Source organism: Parus major, chromosome 6 (genome assembly GCF_001522545.3).
Source record: "Parus major isolate Abel chromosome 6, Parus_major1.1, whole genome shotgun sequence".
NCBI classification, from domain to species: Eukaryota; Metazoa; Chordata; class Aves; order Passeriformes; family Paridae; genus Parus; species Parus major.
Window position 1 is genome coordinate 26,184,776 of NC_031775.1, and position 21,782 is coordinate 26,206,557.

The window sequence follows — 21,782 nt, forward strand, 5'->3', positions numbered from 1 at the left end:
TAAGAATAAAAGTGAATTCTGGCAGTGCAACATTTCTGAGAAATCCCCAGTAGTGGAAAAATAGCTGGGGGGGACAACAAAAAGGAAGGAAAACTCAGTCATGAGGAACAACTATAAACAGCAAGAGGGACTGTGGATAGGGAAAAAAATGTGTCAGAGATGGTGAAACAGGAGTTCTCTACTGCAAGTACATTTATATTTGGTGGGTTTTTTAAAAAAAAAAAAATTGTAAAGGTCTGCTTCAGGTTATTTGCTAGCATCAGACAAGTGGCAGTAAGTAGCACCTGCCCTCAAGGTCAGCTAAAACATTGAAATAACCCAAAGTAAATATGTGTCCAGTCTCTCTGGTACCTGGATGAAACACCCCCTGCCCTGTGGTCTGGTTATCCTGGGAGCTTTCCATCCATTTGTCTTTTTAAGTTCTGCCAGTGGCACAGATGACCAGAAGGCTGGGAATAGCACAGGGGTGTTTTGGCATTGCAGCCAGGAGACAGGAGGATGTCTGTGCCTGCAGGAGGGGGTGGTCACTGCTGTCATCCCCAAAGGGGACCCACACCAATGACCCACCCCTGTCAGTGCTGTGGCACCATGTGGTGATGTTAGCTGTCCCTTTGGTTGTGTTTGGTGTGAAAAACGGGTGAATGAGGGGCCTTAGATTTCCTGCACTGCCCCATTCAGAGCCCTCGCAGAGCTCTCGGACTCCAGAGCTGCTGCCACGTCTTGAACTGCACCTTTCTAGAGCAGAAGTTCATGGCAGGTCCCTGCCCCACTCCTCCAGGTGGGACAAAACCACGACACTGTCAGGGAATGGTGAGCAGCAAGGAGGTTTAGAAGTGTTTAGAGTGACAACATTTCCCTGAGTAGCTCCAGCTGAAGTGGTGGGGGCTCTGCCAGTGCTGCTGCTGTGGGCAGGGAGGATGCAGACCCCCAGAGTCCTTCCCTGCTTGCCTCCCACCCTGCCATCCTCAGCCTGACTTTTCCTGTCTTCTGTGTCATCCTTTGCCAGATGAGCCATCCCTGCTGCCCCACCCCAGTAATCTGCTAAGGCAGTTGGGTAATTAATCATTTCCTAATGAGGGTCAGTACCTGCACCACTGTCCTGCTGCATTCATCCCTCTCCACACTGCTCCTGTCAAGTACAGAATGCTTTGGGTTTACAGGGGAGAAAATCAGGAACCTTCAAAGGCTGCTGGAAATGTTTGTCATGTCCTGGAAGGCACTGATAGTCCACAACAGCCCTGCCATGGCCCACTGCCCCCCAGGGCTGTGGGTCCCTGCCCCAGCGATGCTGTGGGATGCCAGTCACCCCTGCCTGGCCCCACAGATGAGCTCCAGGGAAGGAGCTGGGCTGTGACCATGAAGGTGTGAGTGGAAAAGCAGGTCCCTGCTGTGCTGCAGAGCTCAGCTCCTCAGATGGTCGCTGGGTCACAGAACAAAGGACAGAATTTCAGCTTTACCTCCCTTGTTCAGGTAATAGATGTGACCGAGAGCAGGGCAGAGAGCCAAGTAAATAACAAGGCCTCAGTAACAAGAGAAATCCAGCCTGCCTTTCTCTGATTGAAGAAGCCCTGCTGAGATAAATGCTCCAATCCATCTCTTCTCTGTAACAGGAGCTGAAAAGTGGGTCAGATCCTGCTGCTGGCAGTGCTGTATTTGGGGAGGTCTCTGCTAGGAGCTGACAAACGCCTGGAGGGATCAGAAAAAAATTCAACTTTGCTTCTCACAACAGAGCTGACTGAAATCATGGCTTCTGCAGGGAGGAAGATCGTGGTGGACAAGCAGGAGAGGTGGGAGGCAGCAGGAGGCAGCACATGTAGAGCCCCACAGACAGCCCTGGTCTCGCTGGACTCCACTCCAAAGTCACCCTTGTTGACATTTGTGTCCTCATGTCACCTTTCCCTCCAGTGCATTGCTTGTACCTGCTTGTCTTTTTTTCCCTGAAGCGGTGAACTTTCTCCCTCTTCCCCCCCTAACAAGAAAGACAACGTACAGAAGGGAGAGGTGAGCAAAGTTTAACTGAAATGCCAAATGGGAAAGCTTAGAGGTTTTAAAAACTGTTTGGTTTATATAAGAATTTATTGGAAACTGGCACAAACAAGTGCCTATCTGCTCTGAGATACCAGAGCAGATGTGACAGAGTGGAAAACCCTCTTCCCTGCCAAAGTATTTGCTGGAGATTTGATAACAAGGTGCCATTGTACAACAGTGGGGAAAGGTCCAGAGGAGAAAGGAGAAAGAGAAGCAGCCTCCAGGAGGTGCAGGGCTCTGCCTTTGTGGGCTGCAGCTCCTCCAGCAGACACCCTGCCTGCAGACAGCATGTAGAGCTGGTTAGATTCAGTGGGAAGGCAGCACTCAGCTCTCCCGTGCTGTTTCCATCTCTGCGAACAGTGACAGACTGTCTCATCCCTCCATTTCTCTTAGAGGCTGAAATCTCCTTCTAGCTTTTCTCTGTACTGCTGGGGAGAACATTAAATTCAGCACTCCAAACGCACATTTACAATCTCTACCAAGATGTGAAACTTAAGTACAAGATCTTCAATTTTTAATATTGGTACTGACAAGCTTTCAGTATTTCCTGTGAATTTCATTCATCCCACTCGTAATTCCCACTAGATACTAATACTGTGTGGTTTACAAACATTAATACTTAATGTTTTGCAAACACACTTGGTTTGGAATGCTGGCTATTGAATACAATTTCAAATTGCATCATTTCACTATAAATCTTTAACACATAAAGCAGCCTGTAACCCACCCTTAAAAGTAATGGTCTTCTTTGTTTTGGCTCTGAAATGAGAAGCAGCTGGTTTTCTGTAGGAGGATGGAAATATTTGGGCTGCAATCTCTTGTTCTCAAAACTCACCTGCTGGGTTTTTTTTTCCTACTAAAGAAAATTCAACAAAAATTATTCAGACACAGAAAACACATCAAAGCAATAACTGCCTCTTTACCCTGACATGGAAATAAGTCTCCCACAATCCCCCCAAAGCAGAATTCAAATTCAAAATTCATGTTCAGTCAAAATCAATCCCTAATTGCATGAAGGATGTATCTGAAGTCAAACTTCCTTAAAAAGAAAACAAACTTAAATGGCAATTTATCCTAACAACCTTTACAAAGCTCATATGAGCAGACAGGTTTGATCAAATAAGAGCAATCCTTTAACCATGCCAATGGCATCTCAATTCCTTTCTCCACTCCAAGTTGCTATCAATTGTTATTTCTCATCAGGTTTAAAGAGATACTGGCACCTTGAAGTTCCCTTTAGCTGCCCATATGCTTTTATTCTGCAGTGCTTCCCACGGTGCCTCCCCAGTGCTGGCCACAGGCCGTGGGTGCTTTCATTCATTGCAGCCAGCCTGAAACCCAGCACCTGAGGCAGCACAGCCAGGAGCCGCTCTCCTCCTCTCCCCTTTCTCCAACAGAGTTGCTTTTAGCTCATTTATCTGCCTATTGGGGTGATATGTAATCAGAGCAGGAGTCCTGATGGGAAATACAAAGTGATTCTTTCGAGGGGTTGGCTTTGAAAGCCGCTGTGGGCGCTGATGAAGTGAGTGTCACAGCTGCCCTTTCATTTGCTTTGCCTTCTGCCCTGAGCCTGGCAGCACCAAACAGGAAAAGCCTCTGGGATGTTCCCAGGCCCATCTTGCTTTAGTGAAATCTGGTAGTATTTGTGTCAGTACAGGCTGACTCCTCCACCCCACTGGCCAGGGGACCCTATATATTTCTATAGCACCACAGAGATCCAAGTCCCCATCTACTGAGTGTGAAAAGGTGGCACCTTTGCTGGAGGCAGAAGCCCCACTCTCAACCAAAGTAACAAATGCTTTCATTCATCCATCTCTAATGCCAGCACTGCACAAAGAATGAAAAACAAATTCAATTCTTCATTGGGAAAAGTAGAGCCAGACTCAAAGTCCTACTTAATGACTGAAATTTGGTTTACCCCAGGCCTGCACTCCCCAAAGGACTTAAACTGCTGAGATTGAGAGATGGCTCTTGGAACCACCAAGACAAGGGAAAAAGTCTTGCCACACATCTTCCCACAAAATTCTTTTTAGTTATATTCAGTTTTCCACATCTGCTTGTACACCCTCCCACACCATCTAATCCTGTTATTAAATCTTCTTTATTATGAAGAGAACAAAAATAATTTATTCCTGAGTTTGGATCCTGAAAATACTTTTTTTCCATAAAAAGGAGTCCAAGTAAGTGGGTAAGATGGAGATCTCCTGCCATGAAGGTGGATTAAATGCTGCAGAATTCATCTACACACAAAAACCAGCTGGTGAAAGTGCAAATACAAACTAGAAAGTGGGAGGAATGAAAGCACCTAGTGGGTCAATGCAGGAACACCTACAGCAGAGCAGGGAACTGGAAAACGACTCCAGCACTAAAGCCCTCATGCTTTGCTGACTGAAATGAGCCCATGACCATCTGCTCCACATCAGGGCAGGACTAATTGGGTGATGCCAATGCCAGTGTCTTCCAAGATACACCATTTCTGGGCTTAGTCTCAGAAATCAGTTTGCTTTTCAAAGAAGAAAGGCCCAGCCCTTCATTCTAAGTAACAGGCTAGAAACTGATAGCAGGAGGTAAAGAGTCACAGAGAGGCAACAGCTGCTTCACACTCATAAGGCTACACTGAAAATTGAATTATTTGGGTTCTGAGCTACCACTGGCACAGACTGAGGGAACTGCAAAACCAGGAACAGCATCAGCCCAGAGGGAGCCCCCTCACACACACACACTCAGTCTCTGTAGGAAAAGTCTTCTTGAAAATGCAACTATGGAAGCAAAATGTCTGAACTGTGACTAACTCTGGAGCTTGAATTTGACTCTGGAGTGCTTATACCAGCCTCTCATACTCCATGCAAAAATTAGTCAGAAAAAAGACCCTGAGAGCCAAAAATACCATGTGTAATTCCTTAACTATTTAACTGGTAAAAACAATTGCCTGCCAAATGGAATCCCCAAATTTGCTCTGATTTGTACAAGGCATTAATTCAGGTTTGGCATAAAAGATACTTCTTCATACACCTCCAAAAAGGAGTGGAATCCTAGGAATGAGCACTCCAGTCCAAGACAGTTAGCAGTTCTTGTGACAGCCAGCTAGCACTATGTATGATGTAAAACAAAAACTTCAAATTCCTTTAACTGCTTCATTTAAATAGAAGCATTTGACAATGCCATATGTCAGTGAAATGCTCATTCACAATTCTTTTAGTACAAAATCCTTTTGCCATCCGTTTCCCATTTATTTCTCTCACAAGACAGAAATTAAACAAGTGACTTCACATTACAGAGCTCGTCACTCAGACAAGGATCTGTTTATACTTACATTGATCATTAAAAAAAAAAAAGTTTTTACAACATGACATAGCATTGAAGATTCCAGATAAGCTACTCTTAGAGGGGCTGGGTAATGATTCTTTACATGTGATTCCATCCTGGGAGTTTGGAACAATTTTTATTTTAGTGATTAAAATTTTACTAGTGTGCCTGCATGTACCCACATACTTCAGTACATAAACACCAGGCAGATACAGAAAAATCAGCACTGGATAATCTGGTAGGAATCAGGGAAAAAAATGCAAAGTGAAATTTACCTTTCTGCTGCCAGTACTAGTATTTGCCTTCCTTCCATGTTTTTCCAGAATTCAGGTGACAAACCTGTATATAAACAACCCTGCAAACTCCAGTGGAGGTTACATGGTGAGGAACCACTTCTGTGCTTTGAACACCTGATGAGAACTGGCACTACAGAGGACATGAGAGCAACTTTAGACAAGCAACATACACAGCACATTCACCAAAGATAGTGCAGACAGGTTGTTCAGGTTAGCAACTCTGGCACTGAAAGGAAATGCATTTTGCTCAGAAAGAACAGAAAGGCATAAGTTGTATTTTTTATTTTAAAAAAGATCACAAAAAAAACCTCCAGAAAATCTTGAGCAGAATATAGAAATGTTTTTTGTAAACAATTGTCTAAAGTACATATGCTGCAGGAGCCCAACTCAATACTCTCTCACAAGGTAAGTTTTTGGTTTTTTTGACAAGATTTAAGTCACAACAGTCAGTTCTGCCTCATGAAATGAGCTTCTCTGAAGCCTGAGTTGACAGCATGTGACAAAAGCTTGGTATTGTCTCATTTATTACAATAACTTATTTTCAGAAATTACCCTGGAGACTGTTTAATCCCCAGCATTACACATCTGAGCATCTCCACAACCTGAGGAAAATTAAGAAGAGGAGATAAGGAGTAAGATAAAAATAACCTAAAATAAGAACATTTGCAAATATGGTAAGTTATGGGGGGCGGAAAAAAGAAGTAGTAGAAACACACGTAATAGAAACACTAGAAAGCAAGGTGCCTTTTTTCTTTCCCCAAATTTATCTTTCTTCAAAGAATGGCAGTTTAGTCCTCCCTAAAGAAAGCTTCGTGGAAAAGGGAAATAAATAAAAGTTATAGGAACTCAATTCCCATTCTAGCCTACTTCCTTTGAAATATACATTCTTCCTTATATTTATTTATGCCTATTGCCCTCGGTCATCCAGTCTCTGAAATGCATTTCCATCAAGCTTCTGTCTCTCCAGTCACCAACATTTACAGTGGGGATGATTTTCTGTGGCTTCAACCACTGAACAAAACGCTTCATTTCCAGGTAACTGCTGTGCTCACTGTAAGGAATCCCTGAAATGAAAACAAATCACAGCCATCTGTCAGTCTGCTTGGCTTCCTCCAAGCCTTACAGCTAAGAAAAACTTTAGATAAAAGGGTTTTTTCAATTCCTATTTGGGATCTAACGTTTATAGCTAAGATGAAACTTAGCCTACACCCCTTTCCCCCCTCCAGTTTTCCCTTCTAGGAAAATTACCTTGCATTAAGTCACCAAGTCATTCATCAGTGCAAACTAAGAAACATCAATGCCCTGGTTAAAGGAATGGTAAGGGATTTAGCTCCACCCATCAATAAGAACTGACAGGAAGACATACTCTCTCAGAGACAAGTAAAAGACAGAATAAAATCTTAGCTCTGGAACTACACTGCCACCAGCATCAGTCAGGCCAAGATTCCATCCCTGAAGTCTCTACCTGTATACCATTATTTGCATGTCAAGGACAGGTGCAAAATATATGCAAAAATCTGAATTTATGGTGTTCTTGTTTACTTATTTCACAGATCTCTCCTGAAAAGATCTGTTCAGTTTTTCAATGAGTTACCAGAAAAAGCAGCAGTTACAAAAATCAGTAGGAGTTTACAGAATAAAAATATGGAAAGCATCCACACAAAGCTAAATGCACTGAATCTTTGCCACTCATACCATATATAGTGATTTTCCCTCTTGTCTGAGGCTTGATATCCTCCAGAGAAAGGCATGAATCAGAGTAGGTCCACCCCGTAGGTTTGAAAGCCAGAATTTGATCAAAATTCTCAGAAAACCTATTCAAGTGATCTTGCAAGCCCTGTGGAAAAAAAACATAGCATATAATTAATCCCATTAAATAGCTAATTAGACTAAAAGGTTGACCATTTCATGATGGAGAGGCTTCAGACTGTATTTTATTTTCATGTGCTGGTATTTTTTAATTTTAATGATCATCTACCTTGAAATTATTAATGATAAATATTGACATTTGCAAAACAACTTTTTCCTTAGGATCTCAATTTCTTCATCTGAATTAGGCACATATGAACAGCTATGCATTACAGATTAGAACACATAAGGAATAATCACACCTTCTTATAAATTTTGCTCCACAAATCATTCATTTCTGCTTCTAAACTAGAGGTCAGCAGCTGAGTGGAGACAGAAGATGGTGAAATTCTGCTTCAGTGCAAAATTATCTGGTTAATTTGCAGTGCCACAGTGGTCCTGACACCTGCTTATGCCCAGAAGTAAACAAAGTCAATTAACCTACCCCAAAAAACTTACAGCAAGCCAGCATGAGCTGAGTATTGCTCTGAGCACTAAACTATCTTTTACCACCTCTCCAAGACAGGAAGGAAATTACCTCTCATCTTCTCAAAAAAGAAAATTACCTTGAAAAAGTTTCCAAGTATGTACAATCCTATTCCTGGATACACCAAAGTCAGTATTACTTCAAGTTAAAAATAGAAAATCAATTTCATGCGTCCTGTATAAAATCTTACAGGCAAATTCCTAATTTGAAAGCCCTACAAGGTTACAGAACTCAAAATCATAAACTTTATATTAGCAGGAGAGAGAGGAATACAAAATAAGAACAGATTAAAAAGGAGGGTAGAGGGGGATAGACGAGCTGTGATAGAACATTACCCAGCCTGACAGACACTCGACAGCTATAAAACAAGGCAGCAGAAAAGTGCTTTTAAGAAAAAGTGTTTAGCAACATCTTCAGTACACTGTCCAGTAGCAACATATAGAATCCATCAAACCAAAACATAAAAGAATTTTTAAAAACCCTACCACAGCAGACATTTCATTTAGCAACAGGAATTATGGCTCACTGCTATGACTTTGAATACACTGTGAATGTTCAGTCCTCACTTGATTAAAGCAATAACTGTAGCAGTCTAATTCTCCTTCACACTTCATTTTGGGAAGATTAACATAGATTAAGGTAATTATTCATATATTTGCTCCCCTTGCTCTAATGGAATCTAAATATAGGAATTCAAATGCAATGATTATTATATTAACAATGCTAATCTGCTTTTAAATTTTGTTATCAATCAAGTGTGTAACATTCACACTAAGGATGCAATTTCAATCTTAGAAAAAAATTATTTGTGCATTTCAATCACAAGCACTTCTGAAAGTCTCACCTCAATGCCAGTACAAGACCTTGCTGAGTTAAACAACGTGGAAGAGATTCACAGACCCACAGAACTCAGTTCCCTGGAAATCTTCCACTGCATAGTGAAATTAGCCAAAAGCCTCAATTTTTGAGTAACAAGAAACTGTTTGTTGCAAAAGAACCATACATGCATTTTTGGAAAAGATGGCCTCCTTCCCCAAAATAAATGACTACAGCATCTACTCATAGCAAGTCCATTTTAAATACACATTCCAATTTCTTCATTTATTGCTTTAGCCAACACTGTTCTAAACCTTCATCCTTTTGAATGGAAAGTATATTTCACTGCTACACCAACCTCCTTCAATCACCATGACAGCCTGATACTCAGAGTGTCACTAAAGTCAGCAGCGTACACAAACAGATTCTGTAAGGTAGGAAAAGACTCAAATATGATTAAATATTTAATTTACCACCAGCCCTAACACCATTTAAACTCATCTGGCTTTTTCAAGAACAGCCATTTGTCAGCACATACAGCAATCCCTGTATTTTACTGAGGTAAAACCAAATACTGCAGTGAAGTACCACATTTTTGGGGTGGTTTTTTTTTTTTTTGTATTTTCTTAATATAGATCAAATCCAAAAGTAAGATAAATGATCATATGAGCTCATCTTTAAGCGTTTAAAATCCTCCACATTTTACTGACAGTACATTCCACCCAGGCACTACTCTAGGAGCAGCCTCATTGGCAGCTTGGCACTCTGGGAGTGTCCCCAGCTTACACAGGCACAACATCACTAAGGATGGCATGAGAGCACACTCAACCCACACCTAAGGGCACAGCCCCAGCACAGAGGCTCCTGCTGTCAGACCAGGACTCTGACCCACTAGATCCTGTGCCTTTCATCTTTCCTGGCCCTTTTCAGGGTCCAGGCATGGCTTTTGTCACACTGTAGATTTGTCCAGAGCCTCCTGATCTCAGAGGTGAGACCCTGCATGACACAACTGCCTCCCTCTGGGAAGCAAAGCTGCCCTTGAGGGTTGAACCACCCCCTGAAAGTCCAGCTGTGTCAGTATCCATGCATGCTGGGACAGGTGACTTAGCAACCCAGAAATCTGCAGAAGGAACTAAAATAAGTTACTGTTTAAGACAACACACCACACTAAAAATAAATCCATACATATTTCCATTACTCATTTTCTGCTCCACCACAGAAAACATCATGGAAAAAAGTTAAAGCATTAAGATACTAAGTTCCATCTCCTGCAGCTCCATCCAAACCATATAGCCTTTTTTACTCCTTTTTAGGTCAACTCTGACCTTGACTAGTCCTGCAGCTAAATACCATCTTGCTCTGAAGGATTTGCTTGAGATGGCACAGCAGGCCTGAAGCAAAACAGGAAAACTAATCCAAGCCTGTAAGGCATAAACAACCACTGATCTTTTACTTTCTTCCAGGTTACCTTTAATCTAGAGCCTGCTGCTTTACCTTACTGCCCTTAAGTATTCTGTAATCTATTTAGAATAACCTAGGAATTAGTCATCTTTCCAAACTACGAAATTCCCCAGAAAAAATGCTCAACAACAAAAGCTCAAGTCTCAACCAAATGTACATTTGAAATCCACCTAGATGAAAATAATGTTTTAAAATTAACTGGTTTACTTGCTTTTGTGACAAATATTAGAGAACTGGTAGTTAGCCATGCTCATAGGCTGCCTCCAAACAGAGGTTCACAGGCATAAAATCCTTTTAGACTTTTCCTACACTGGACCAGGTAAAAGGCTGAAAGAAGGAACTCCATGTCACAACATACTAATTGCTAAGAGGACAGATCAGGCAGTCATTACATAAATCTACTTCAAAAAGGCCTGCAAAGAGCAGGTCTTTGAACAAGCCTCACCTTATCTTGTACAAGCACCACATCATGTTTGGAGAAGTTATTAATGTTTAATTGCATTTCATTTTCAATGTATTGCTACATGTCAAAGCTCCAATAAATAAATATGATCTGACAAGAGGTTAAAAAGCACCAAACACAGCACTGGTTGGGAGGAGCCAAGAGAATTCTACTAGCAGGTTCATCAACAGAGTCCATTTTCTGAACTTACCTTAAAATTAATTTGCATCATGGGAAGAACATGAAGCAAAGTACCCTTCCAGTCCACGCTGATGAGGGAATTAACAGCTTCTGACTCCAAGCACTGCAGGGTTTTGTACTTGTCACGGGACATGCTTGCTTTTGAGCCCAGAACTTCAGCAATTGCTTTAGGATTCATTAGGAAGAAATCAGATAAAGAAAATTGTAAGAGTTCTTTTTTGGCTTGTTTTGGAGATAGTCCTGATTATTGTACAAGCTAATTTTGACTATTAGAAAAGAAATCAATATTCAACAGAATATAGTGTTTTGTATTCTGACATTAAGAGAATCCTAATGGGTACTAAAAACATTTGTCCCCCACATTTTAGCAGCAGAATTTTGTATGACAGATTGAAAACAAAGGAAAAGTATCTTGATAAATTCTAAGTCATATTTCTTTTGCAGAATGTTACTGAGGTGAGCTGGTATTTATTCCAAAGATATCAGAAACATTCCAGTTTTGGAATATGTGATATACAGCCCACACTGAAGACAGACTAGATTTCAGTGAGAGTAGGTCTTGTATTGATGATTTTGAATATTCACAAAAGCACAAATGGTACACATCTGCCAGCTCTGAAGCAGACATTTGGGCAATCATGTTGGCTCCTGGTGCTGTAACTGAGTGAAGCGTAGCACACAAGATCTTCATTTAGTCAGAAAAGATAAATAATATAAACTGGAAAGAAAAATTCAAAATAGAAGTCTAAGAATAACATCCCTTTGCTGTTTCTTCACAGCATGAAATTATTAATAACAAAAATGTCATAAAGACCTCATTTATTTAGTTTTTTTAATCACCCTTCGCAATTTTCTCACCACAATCAATTAAAGAGGTTCATACAGTTAGTATCTAAATGGGCCACATGTATATTCAGTATGGGGGGGAAGGCTGTAAACATGGTGGAACACTATTTCTTCCAGACAGTTAAAACTTACTGATTAGAAAACTAAAAAAATAGCAGGAGGATTATTAAACACATTTAATTTCTTTACACACTATCTGAACATTCAGACTAAACAACCTTTTATATCTTCAATAAAGCCGTCTTGTGGCTTCATTATTATATAATTATACATGAAATTAGTTATTTGATCTAATATACTTCTTTTACATACCTAAGAAGACTTTCTCTTTTCCAATGGAGTAAGTGCCACAGACAACTAGAGTTCGTGGGTTTAAAGTCACCGTCTCAAAGGCAATGTTAACAGCAAACTGGATAACCTCTTGTTGTGAAGGAAAAGTGTACTCAGGGCTACAGTATCTGGGACGTGGAAACAAAATATATCACTTTGTTATAAAAGATAAAAGACATCTGAAATTACCATGAAGGCCCTCAAAACTCCATGCACGCAGTCAGTGAAAAAGACATTATTCTTCTATATAATCGCAGTCTATTAGAAACACTGAGGTGACCAAATTGTTGCAACAAAAATTACACTGAGAATATCATTTTCTCTAAAACTATTCACTCTGACACTGAATTCTACGTTTTCTTCTTCATAAATACCAAATGCTCTCGCAAGCTAGATATCTGTATCACGTCCTGATTATATCCTTACATCTATTTTTTGTCACACACGCAAACCATAATATAAATCATTACTCATTCACAGAAACACATGGAACAGAAATAAAAGTCTGCAGCTGGGTATTAGTCATAATTCACACAAAAACAATTTTAAATACATGAATCAGAGAAAGGTCTAATGAAAATCCCCAAAACTGATTCAGCCTTTTGGCATTCTTTCACCTTTGAATTCCTTCACACCTCTTTTCATAACAGAGTTGAATCCACTGAACATTACTGTTCCATAGACCTCTTGTTTTAAAGCAGAATATTGAATGTATGAGTTTTGACATCCAGAATTTAATACCACTTATAAATAATAAAAAAATCTAAACAGTGATCTGAGCAAATATTTCAGCATCTTTTCTACCACGCACTTTCATTCTCTAATGTAACAGCATAACCAATGAACAAATGACACATACATGGATCTTAATAAATATCTGCTTTTATTCAGCACTAAATAAAACTAACAAGTGTTACCACAGCAATGTCATTTACACTTTCATTTATTTGGTGCATATAAAGCCTTACTAAACTGAAAAGACTAAGATTAACAGCAACAAAAAAATCCACTTCCAGACAACTTACGTGGTGTCAAGGTAAAGAGTGTGAACTTTCTGGCCCATCAGAGCAGGGTAGCGCTCCATGGAAGGGTCTGCTCTGAAGTCCCCTGTGTGCAGAATAACAGCTCCACTTGGCAGGTAGAAAAGGATCATTGTTGCACCTGGACAACTGAAGCAAACAAAAAAAAATGACAAAAAAACCAATTATGTCAGCTCTCTATATTGATAAACTACTTTAGGAGATAGACTACCCTTCAGTAATAGAAACATGTGCAGAGTAGCATTTTAAATCATAGCTACGTTGCAGACTAATTTAGCTAGAAATTTCTGATTTCTTAAGGAATTCTGCAGGTAAGCCTATGGACACACACAAGCTTGACTTGTGTTCTCACCTGAGATGGGAAGAAAAAAAAATGTAAATCAACAGTAAAGCAATCAAACATTAACTGCCTTTTTGGGACACCCCACCTTCTAGGCACAACAAAGATCCTGCCTCAGTTGCAATCATCCTATTATTTGATTCAAAGGGGAAACAGCATACCAAAGAGAAGCAGCATTCTTGTCCAAGAGAAACAGAACTGTATTGCTGCAGACTCATCTTCCTTCCTGAGGGACTTACTGGAGCATTTTCTTTTAAATTCAGTTTGCAGATTTTAAATGCTGTCCTAAATCCAGAACTCCCTGTTGATAAATACAACTCCCTTACTGGGGACAGTGAACCCATCATGCCTTCTGCAGTTGCTTGCCAAAGTGCTCTGAAGGGCAAGAGCTCAGACTGGAAAACCTGAGTGGGACTATTTAGATATCAGTCATCTGCAAAGGGTGAATGAAATCTCAAAAAAAAAAGAAAAACTGGCATGAAACACAGTTAACATAACAGAATTGGTGAACTCTTCAAGGAGCTGAACTTGTAGCTGAGTAAGGCTTTTAAATTGAAGCAGAGAATCGGAGGGACAAACAGGAAAAATAAGAAGTATACAAATTACATAAGCAACAAGGCTTCCTTCATTCCTAGAGAGAGTTCTCAGAGGACTTCATGCAGTTTTATCGCTCCAAGCATAAACACATCCTACATTAAGCAATGTTCAAAGCAGTTGTGACACAGTCCTGCATTTCAATATATGTACTGTAGGGAAGGGAGTCTTCCTCTACACCACAGCCAAAAAAGTACCAAGAGACAGAACAACAAGAGCACAGGACTGAAAGTCAACTGCTACTGAACTTTAAATCCAGCATTACCACATAGTGCCAGTCTAACAGACAAAATCTCACCCTGTATCACAAAATTCAGTATTCAGTCCAGATTTCAACAGCCTTTTCTTCAAAGTTCAATTTTCAGAATGTTACCTAGGTTCTGTCTCTCACAGGATCCAAAGTACCACATTTTTCTTTGGCTCAGGATTTCCCCTATCATCAGTTCCAGCTACAGAAACCTAATGTATCTGATAATCAAATCTACTAGGTTCCCAACTAGACACCAAAAACCAGGAAGCATCCAGACCACTACAAAATCATTCAACCTCTCAATAAACATAAAAATTATGGAACTACATGTGGTTAACAAAATGTACACAAAACCAACTTAATTAAATTCAAAAAAGCCCATTTCATTTTTGAAGATAACTCATCTATTTCAAGAGTTAACTACCTGTAAGAAGTTTTCCACAAGAAATGCAGGGATACCTACTGATTGGCATCGAGCAACAACACTTTGATCCCATCGACCACGCATTGCGTGTCCATCGGCAGCACGTGGACATACTGCTCCTGGACTCGGAGTTTGCTCTTCACCAGATTGCCAGTTACCTGGAACACAGAAAGGATTTAAAACAGGAAGAAAATCTAAAAGAAGCAGTGTTTGTTTTAGAAACAAAAACTCTCAAAGCCAGTCTGGCTTAGAGAGAAACTGTAAGGCCCTGGGTATAATCAAGCCTTTCAGCAGGATTTATTTCCCAAAAAGCAAACTGAGAAAAGCTGTCTTTGGATAGCAAACTTTTAAAAGCCTGTCAACAGGCTATGGATTAGAATCAGAAAGGAGGCAAGCAAGGAGGAAGAAGATCTGTTGCAGACTATCAAGTCATGAGGAAGAGGTGGGTAAAACCTTCTTTAAACAAGTGAAGAAGCTTCCAGGTAACAGGCCCCCAGATCTTATCATGGAGGATTAAAGTCACTCCAACTGCATGGGCAACACAGGACACAAGCACTCCAGGAAACTTCCAGAATGAATCATAAATAGTTTTTTTGATGCAAACTCTGGATGTGCTGACTAGGCAAGGTGCCCTACCATGTTACAAGTAAAGAAGAGCTGGTTGGAAATACAAGAGCTAATGGCAGTCGTGGCCGTTCAGCAGCCACATTGTACAGGACACAAAGCATCAATCTAAAATAATTCCATTTGCTTGACATGGAAAAGAGATGATTCATGCAGAATCTATTTCAGACATCCATCACTGGAATGCTTACATGAAAAACTGAGCCAGATTCCCCATGATGCACACAAAAAGAAACAAAAACCCCAGCTACAATGTCAAATGGCAAAACCAGAAATTTCAAATGTATTATTAGGGGGAAAACCACCAGAAAAGGCAAGGACTGCAACAGGTTGCAAGAAGACATAGTAAAATCTGGCCTATGTTCAGAATTTGACTGACAAAAGACTCCCTGCAGCCTGATCTAACTTTGAAGGTAGACCCACATTGTGCAGGAGACTCTATGTGACCTCTAAAGAACCTTTTTAAACTTGATTTTTTTTTTCATGGTAGCTAGTCAGGGAAGTTTTACTAATTCTCTTGATCAGTCAAATAAGGGAAGGTTTTCTCAGAAACAGAATGCACTTTCCCATGTACATATCCACTGACCCAAATAAAGGAACCACTGATCTTCTATTTACTTCCATCAGTACAAAAGTGATTACAGCTGCACATGATGGTATCTAGCAATCTTGAAAAACCTTACCTTATTACAGTAGATGGGAAACCTGAAGTTTTTTGTAAGTCCACAGTAGTGGTCAGAGTGAAAATGAGTAAGGAAATAAGCTGTGCAGCCTTCAATTTCTCCATACCGGAAGGCATCAACTGTAAAACCGGTTCCTACAGCAAAGAGGGAAGAGAAGCCAGTCAGTAAACATGCATAGTTCAGAATCAATTTTTAATCAGAAGTTGCTTCTGTTTTCTTTCTTTCTTCCCAACTAAAAGGTAATAGTTACTCTGCATACAACTGAAGGAGCCATTCACAGATTAACCTGTTTTGTGTACCAGTCAACAGTTGCAAGAGATTTTTCACTTACTAAAATAAAAATTTCACAAAGTGTTCACAAATACTTTCAAAGACCTCCCAAATATGTTGTTCAGCTTCCCTCTTATACAGATGGCAGCTGGTTAAGAAAATAAGACACATTTATTTGCATTCAACTGGTATTTTTGAAATTCACATAGATTGAATTCTAATACCAATATCTTAACACAAAACAGTAACTGCAACTAAACAGAACTGTGTTTTGCAATCAAACTGCAATTCTTCAATTATTCTAAATTTAATCTTTCTCTTAAAGCATGCAGTAACAATTATTAAGCAAGCAACCTGGGGTCTTCAAACCTATCTGCTGAGATGAAGCATGGCTGACTTGGCATCATATGCTTTCAGTGTTTGCATAAAGATGTTACATAAAGAGAGATGTATAGAAGACAACTGTTCCCTCTGCAAATACCTCTTTTTAAATGCAAACAAACTGATTAACAGTCCTTTTCCATTGGGTTATACTTTCTTAAAACCACCAAACTGTACACAGAACTAATTCAGCTGGTGGCACTCAAATGTTTTTCATTTTATGTTACACAAATTTCCCAGATCTTCTAGGAGAACTAAAAATAGTTACACCTAATTGAGGCTAGAAGTTATAGTCAAAAAAACCACAGCAGTCTGATCTAAGCAAAAAATCCCTAACCAAAAACCCCTCAAGTGTTTGAGAGGTACCAGACTCAAAACTGACTTTAGTGGTGTGAGCATCTGAGGTTTCTTTAACATGCTGAACCATTATCCTTTAATTTACCTAATTGAGTGAGGAGACCCTGAGAAATTCTTGGCTGTTTTCTTAACTAAACTCTTCTACTCAGTTTCCTTCATTTTCATAGTAGAAATAAATCGTATTTCTAATACTATTCAATTTCCAATGAAAAATTAAATTCAATTGTTTTAACTTAGTGTTAAGGAAATGATTGGTATTGACAGCACTATTTTCAGATACAACTGAAGCAATGCAAAAAAATTAATGTCAGGAATTAGGAGCATGTATTAACCAGATATATCTTCAAAATAATTTAAGCAAGTAGTTATCAAGAGTAAAAACACCGAAGTCCAAAATCAGGACAAGCCACAACACCTTAGACAAAATAAATTAACTTCTACAAAAAACCAAGTTACCTCTCACCTGGAATTTTCTTGTAGAAGGGGCAGGGTTTTTTACTTGGTTCTTCACCTGTAGCAGGTAATTCTTTAAATTTTTTTCTCCACCTTCGTTGGCCACCAGAAGGTACATCTGCAATGGCTTCATTTTTAGTTGAACTATCTGTAACTGCTTCCACATCTTCCACAGACCCTTCAGCCTTCCTTTTTTGCTGTCTGGGCCTCCTCCCTTTAGGAGATATTGAGGTTGGCATCTGCTTTTTCTCACTCAAACATGGCTCTCCTTTGTGTTCCTCCTTTGCTTTGGGTTTTAACCCAAAGAAAACACCAATGTCCATTTGTTTAAGTTCTTTGGCAGGACTGGATTTAGTGTTCATAGATGCTAATGAAAGAGATGACATTGATTTAGAAGAGATGGGACTGGGAAAGCACACAGCAGCTGTATGAAGATTTCCTTTTTTCTCCACTGCTGTCTGCAAACTCTCCTGGTGAGCTGTTTTTTCAATTGTACTGGCAGTCATTTTATCAGCATGAGTTAAAAAGTTACTTGGCTCCCTCAAAACATTACTCTTCTGTGTCAGAAGAGAACCAGCACCTTCTCTGTCTAGCAGTGACGATGTCTCAGTAAAACTCACATATGCAGAATCCAGAGCACGAGCACCAGCATCTTCTGACTCTGTGGTTCCTGCTTTGCCAGCAGAGGAAATAAATTCTGGCTGTTCAGCCTCCTTGTAGCTAGAAGCAAAAGAGGACCCACTGGCTACCACCCCTTGCTGATCTAGATGGTTCAGTGTATTTTCTTCCTCACAGAGGGTTTTTTTAGCTATGAAATTTTCTATTTTTGTATGCTCATACTGAGGCTTCCTCTGTAAGAGAGGTCCATCAAATGTTTTAAATGCCATAGAACTAGAGTCTCCTTCTGAGTTCAGCACTTGGAATAATTTATTCTGTGATACTTTTACTTTCTCCTCCTCTTCCTCTTCACTTTCCTCAAATGTACTTAGTGGAGAGTAAGAAATTTCACAGTCATTGAAGTCCACTCCTGACTGTAGCAGACTTAGCTGACTTGTATTTTTCTCAATACACAGATCTTTTCCTGTTTCACTTTTTTGAGAGGACGCAAAATCAAAAAATTCAAATTTACAATAATTATCTACCATCTGTTGAGGTTTTTCAACACCTGCAAAAAAGGAAGTACTCCCACTAGTTATATTTAGAGACTTCATTTGCATTGAATTCCGTACCATTGATGCACAGTCATCACTTGGGACATGCTTTATTTCAGTAGAGGGTTTCTCATTCCATGAGGTTTCCTCTGCAAAACCTGGGGAATAGCTGGGCTTTGCAGCAGAAGAACATGTCACCTTCATCTCTACAGTGGTTTCTGAAGAGTTCACAAGATACTCCCCTGCCCTGCTTGCTGCAAGTAGGAAATGGCTGTAACGCTTGTAGTGAGATGGAATGGTGGAGGTGCACAGTAAACCATCAGGACACTCTATGGAAAGAATTAAACAAAGGTTTAATGTTAATACCTTTGCAAGTATTGTTGGCACAGGTAAAATAAAAATCACACATGACATAACATTTAGGAGCTTTTTCTTATAAGTACAGCTGCTGGAGGACAAAAAGCACAAGGAGAAAGTAATTTTCAAGCTACCAAGGCCTTTTGCTCTGCACTGAGAAATGAGAATGCTTCCAGCCTAAAATCAAACTGCTGCTGCTCAAACAGCACTATGAGCTATGCAGCACAATAACCACAAGAATACTTGACCCTGTTTCAATAATGTACTCCTGTAACCACAGCTTCCTGTTTAGAACTGTCTCATATTCAAGTAACAAGCTCAAGAGAAGTAGCACCAAAAGCAGCCAGTACATTTCAAACATAAGTAACAAATAAACCAAACTTCAATTCTGAATTAACCTGAAATTCTATTTCAGATTGTCTGATATTACACACTAAGAATGTAATAAAAAAAAAAAGTTGTGTATTCACCTATATGAAGAAAACATTCAGCATTAAGATACTAGGGAAAAAAAAATCTATAGCTCTTTCCTAAGCTCTTCCCACTAACAGCTTGCCAGCCTAACTTTTCAGGCTTTTAAAGTGAATCCATAAACCCATTAGAAGGATTTTTCACCTGTTAATTATGGGAGTAAGATGGAAATAAGGTGTGAAAACACCTGCCTTAAATTAAAAGCACTGCCAAAATCAGCGTGAAAGGACAAAGGATATTTCACTGTTCTGAAAAAGAAACTCTAGGAAAGTTATCAAAATATAAAAAGGAGAGTTGGTTGCATTACCTAAAACAGCCTTTACTCACATTTCCTGACTGTATGAGTTCTGTTTTACAAAAGTTATGAGGTAAGGACATAAATTGCATACCTGAATCTTTTCAGATATGGTATTTCCCCATGAAACTAGAATTTGGAATGTGTCAATTTTTTCCTCTTGCACAGAGCTCAAATGAAAACAGTTGTCTTATGATACAGGAATGTTAATCTCTGTTTCTCTATAAAATTTCTAAACCATACTGGCACACAAGCTAACATTTCAAGTAAATTGGCATATTTCAGCTTCCAAATGTCCATACACAACTGAAAAAATCACATATCAACATGGATACACGCTAATAAAATCTGTATCTACAGAGAAAGAAACTTGATCTCAAAAGTAGCACCCTTGTGCCTGAAGGTTCTTTTCTGACGTGGAGTAATTGTAACAGGTTTCATTATCTTAAACATGCACATTCAGTTTGTTCAATGAAATACTAAAACTTGATAAATAGTCGTGAAACTTTCTCAGAGTTTTAAGATTAGATTCTGAAAGGAGATTTTCATATTAAATTTCAATGTTCTTCACAAAGAAGCAAAAATTTCATACAAAAATAGGACTGATTGACAACAACATAATAAAGCATGACAGAAGTCATACCAACTACCATTTCAGATTTTGAGCTGAATTAAAAAAAGACAACTTTGCAGCAACGATTTGTGAGAAGTCTGCAAAGTTGCTCTGAGGGCTTTTTTCTTATTCTATTCATACCTTTTTCAATGGGTCCTGGAGTTTCCAAACATTCATAGACATGCCACTGAGGTGTCTGGACCAGTAGCAAAGAGAAAGGCATCTGGCAGCTGGGGCAGAATCCATCGTGAACGGGCTTTGCATTTTGTGAGCTCTGTTCTGCCAGGCTACTCACGCTTTCCTGGGAGTGCACACTACTGTCTTCTTTACACTGATCCACATCCTGACCTGGCCGTGAGCTCTGCTTGGTTTTCTGTGGTGTATCAGTTTTTTCTGTGGATTTCTTTTTCCTATTTCTCTTTCTTTTTGCCCTGCCCTTGCCATCACTTATTTCCTGCACAGGAGTAGAGGTGCTCTGTGAATTACCCTGATGCTTTTGCCTCCTAATGGATTTGTACTCCCAAATGTCCTCTTCCAATAAAGCATCATCAGACATGGCAACACATTAAATACTCCACTCTCTTTTAAGCAACAGTTCCCAAACTTGCCTTTCCTCCAGCTAATATATTTTCTCTTCCCTCCACTCTTCACTATCTGAGGAAAATCTCCAGAAGCCCATGTCAAAAAAGCAACACTGGGCCACAAACCAAGCAGCAGTCCCCGATGGGACAGGAGCATGGTGGATCCTATCCCAAAAATAATTTAATGAGCGTCTCTTTGCAGATCTGCAATTTCTCCTGTCACACGGGGTCCGAGTCTGCAAAGCCTTCCAGGGTGGGCCATTTCCTTCAGCTTCCCCCCGGCATCGCAAGCGCCACTCGGCCTCGGCGGGGACAGGAAGATTTTAAAGATTCCTGCCCGAGCAGGAAAATTTTCAGACAAAACGATGAAGATTTCAGCTACGGGATCGTTGTCGAGGTGTCCCGGGATGCTCCTCCGGAGCGTCCCCCAGGAGTGAGGGGGGAAGTGATGCTCCTCCAGAGGGTCCCGGTGCTGCTCCACGGTGTGTTCCAGTACCTCCGAGTGTCTGAGACGCTCCCTGGGATGTCCCGGTGCCCCGGAGTGTTCGGGATGTTAGCTGGGATGTCCCCGAGTGTCCGGGATGCTCCCTGGGACGTCCCGGAGCTCCCGAATGTCCCGGGATGTTCCCCGGGATGTCCGGATCCCGCCGATTCCGCGGGTGCCGCCTCCTCGCCCGTTTCCCACAGCGGCCGCGCATTCGCTTCCGCAGATTCGTCACCGCGTCTGTCCCTCAACTTACCCCCTTCTCCCATTATATGCCCCCCAAAAAGCCCAAATGCCACCGTTTAAATTACCGGAGCTTGTTTTCGACTTTTCCCGGTGCTACTCAATTTTTG

The 21,782-nt window shown here is 40.3% G+C and overlaps 1 protein-coding gene across 1 annotated transcript; it reads right to left on the minus strand.

Annotated features, from left to right (window-relative positions):
• Window positions 1-5,234: 5,234 nt before the first annotated feature.
• DCLRE1A (DNA cross-link repair 1A) lies at window positions 5,235-21,637 on the minus strand. The gene is made up of 9 exons (XM_015633811.3): window positions 20,506-21,637; window positions 17,488-18,957; window positions 16,017-16,150; window positions 14,749-14,867; window positions 13,087-13,230; window positions 12,044-12,189; window positions 10,896-11,050; window positions 7,326-7,467; window positions 5,235-6,694 (listed from the first exon to the last, which is right to left on the minus strand). The coding sequence occupies exons 1-9, from the start codon at window positions 20,918-20,920 to the stop codon at window positions 6,528-6,530; spliced, it is 2,892 nt and encodes a 963-aa protein (XP_015489297.1). The 5' UTR covers window positions 20,921-21,637; the 3' UTR covers window positions 5,235-6,527.
• Window positions 21,638-21,782: the final 145 nt, after the last annotated feature.

Bases quoted from the DNA above. Each gene is read 5' to 3' on its own strand.
- DCLRE1A (XM_015633811.3), bottom strand. From the start codon at position 20,920: ATGTCTGATGATGCTTTATTGGAAGAGGACATTTGGGAGTACAAATCC. The intron at 13,231-14,748 runs GTAGGTATCCCT...TGTTTGCTTCAG, and splicing joins TTGTTGCTCGATGCCAATCA to TTGTCCAGGTGCAACAATGA. The intron at 6,695-7,325 runs GTATGAGTGGCA...TTTTCATTTCAG, and splicing joins AGGGAAAATCACTATATATG to GGATTCCTTACAGTGAGCAC.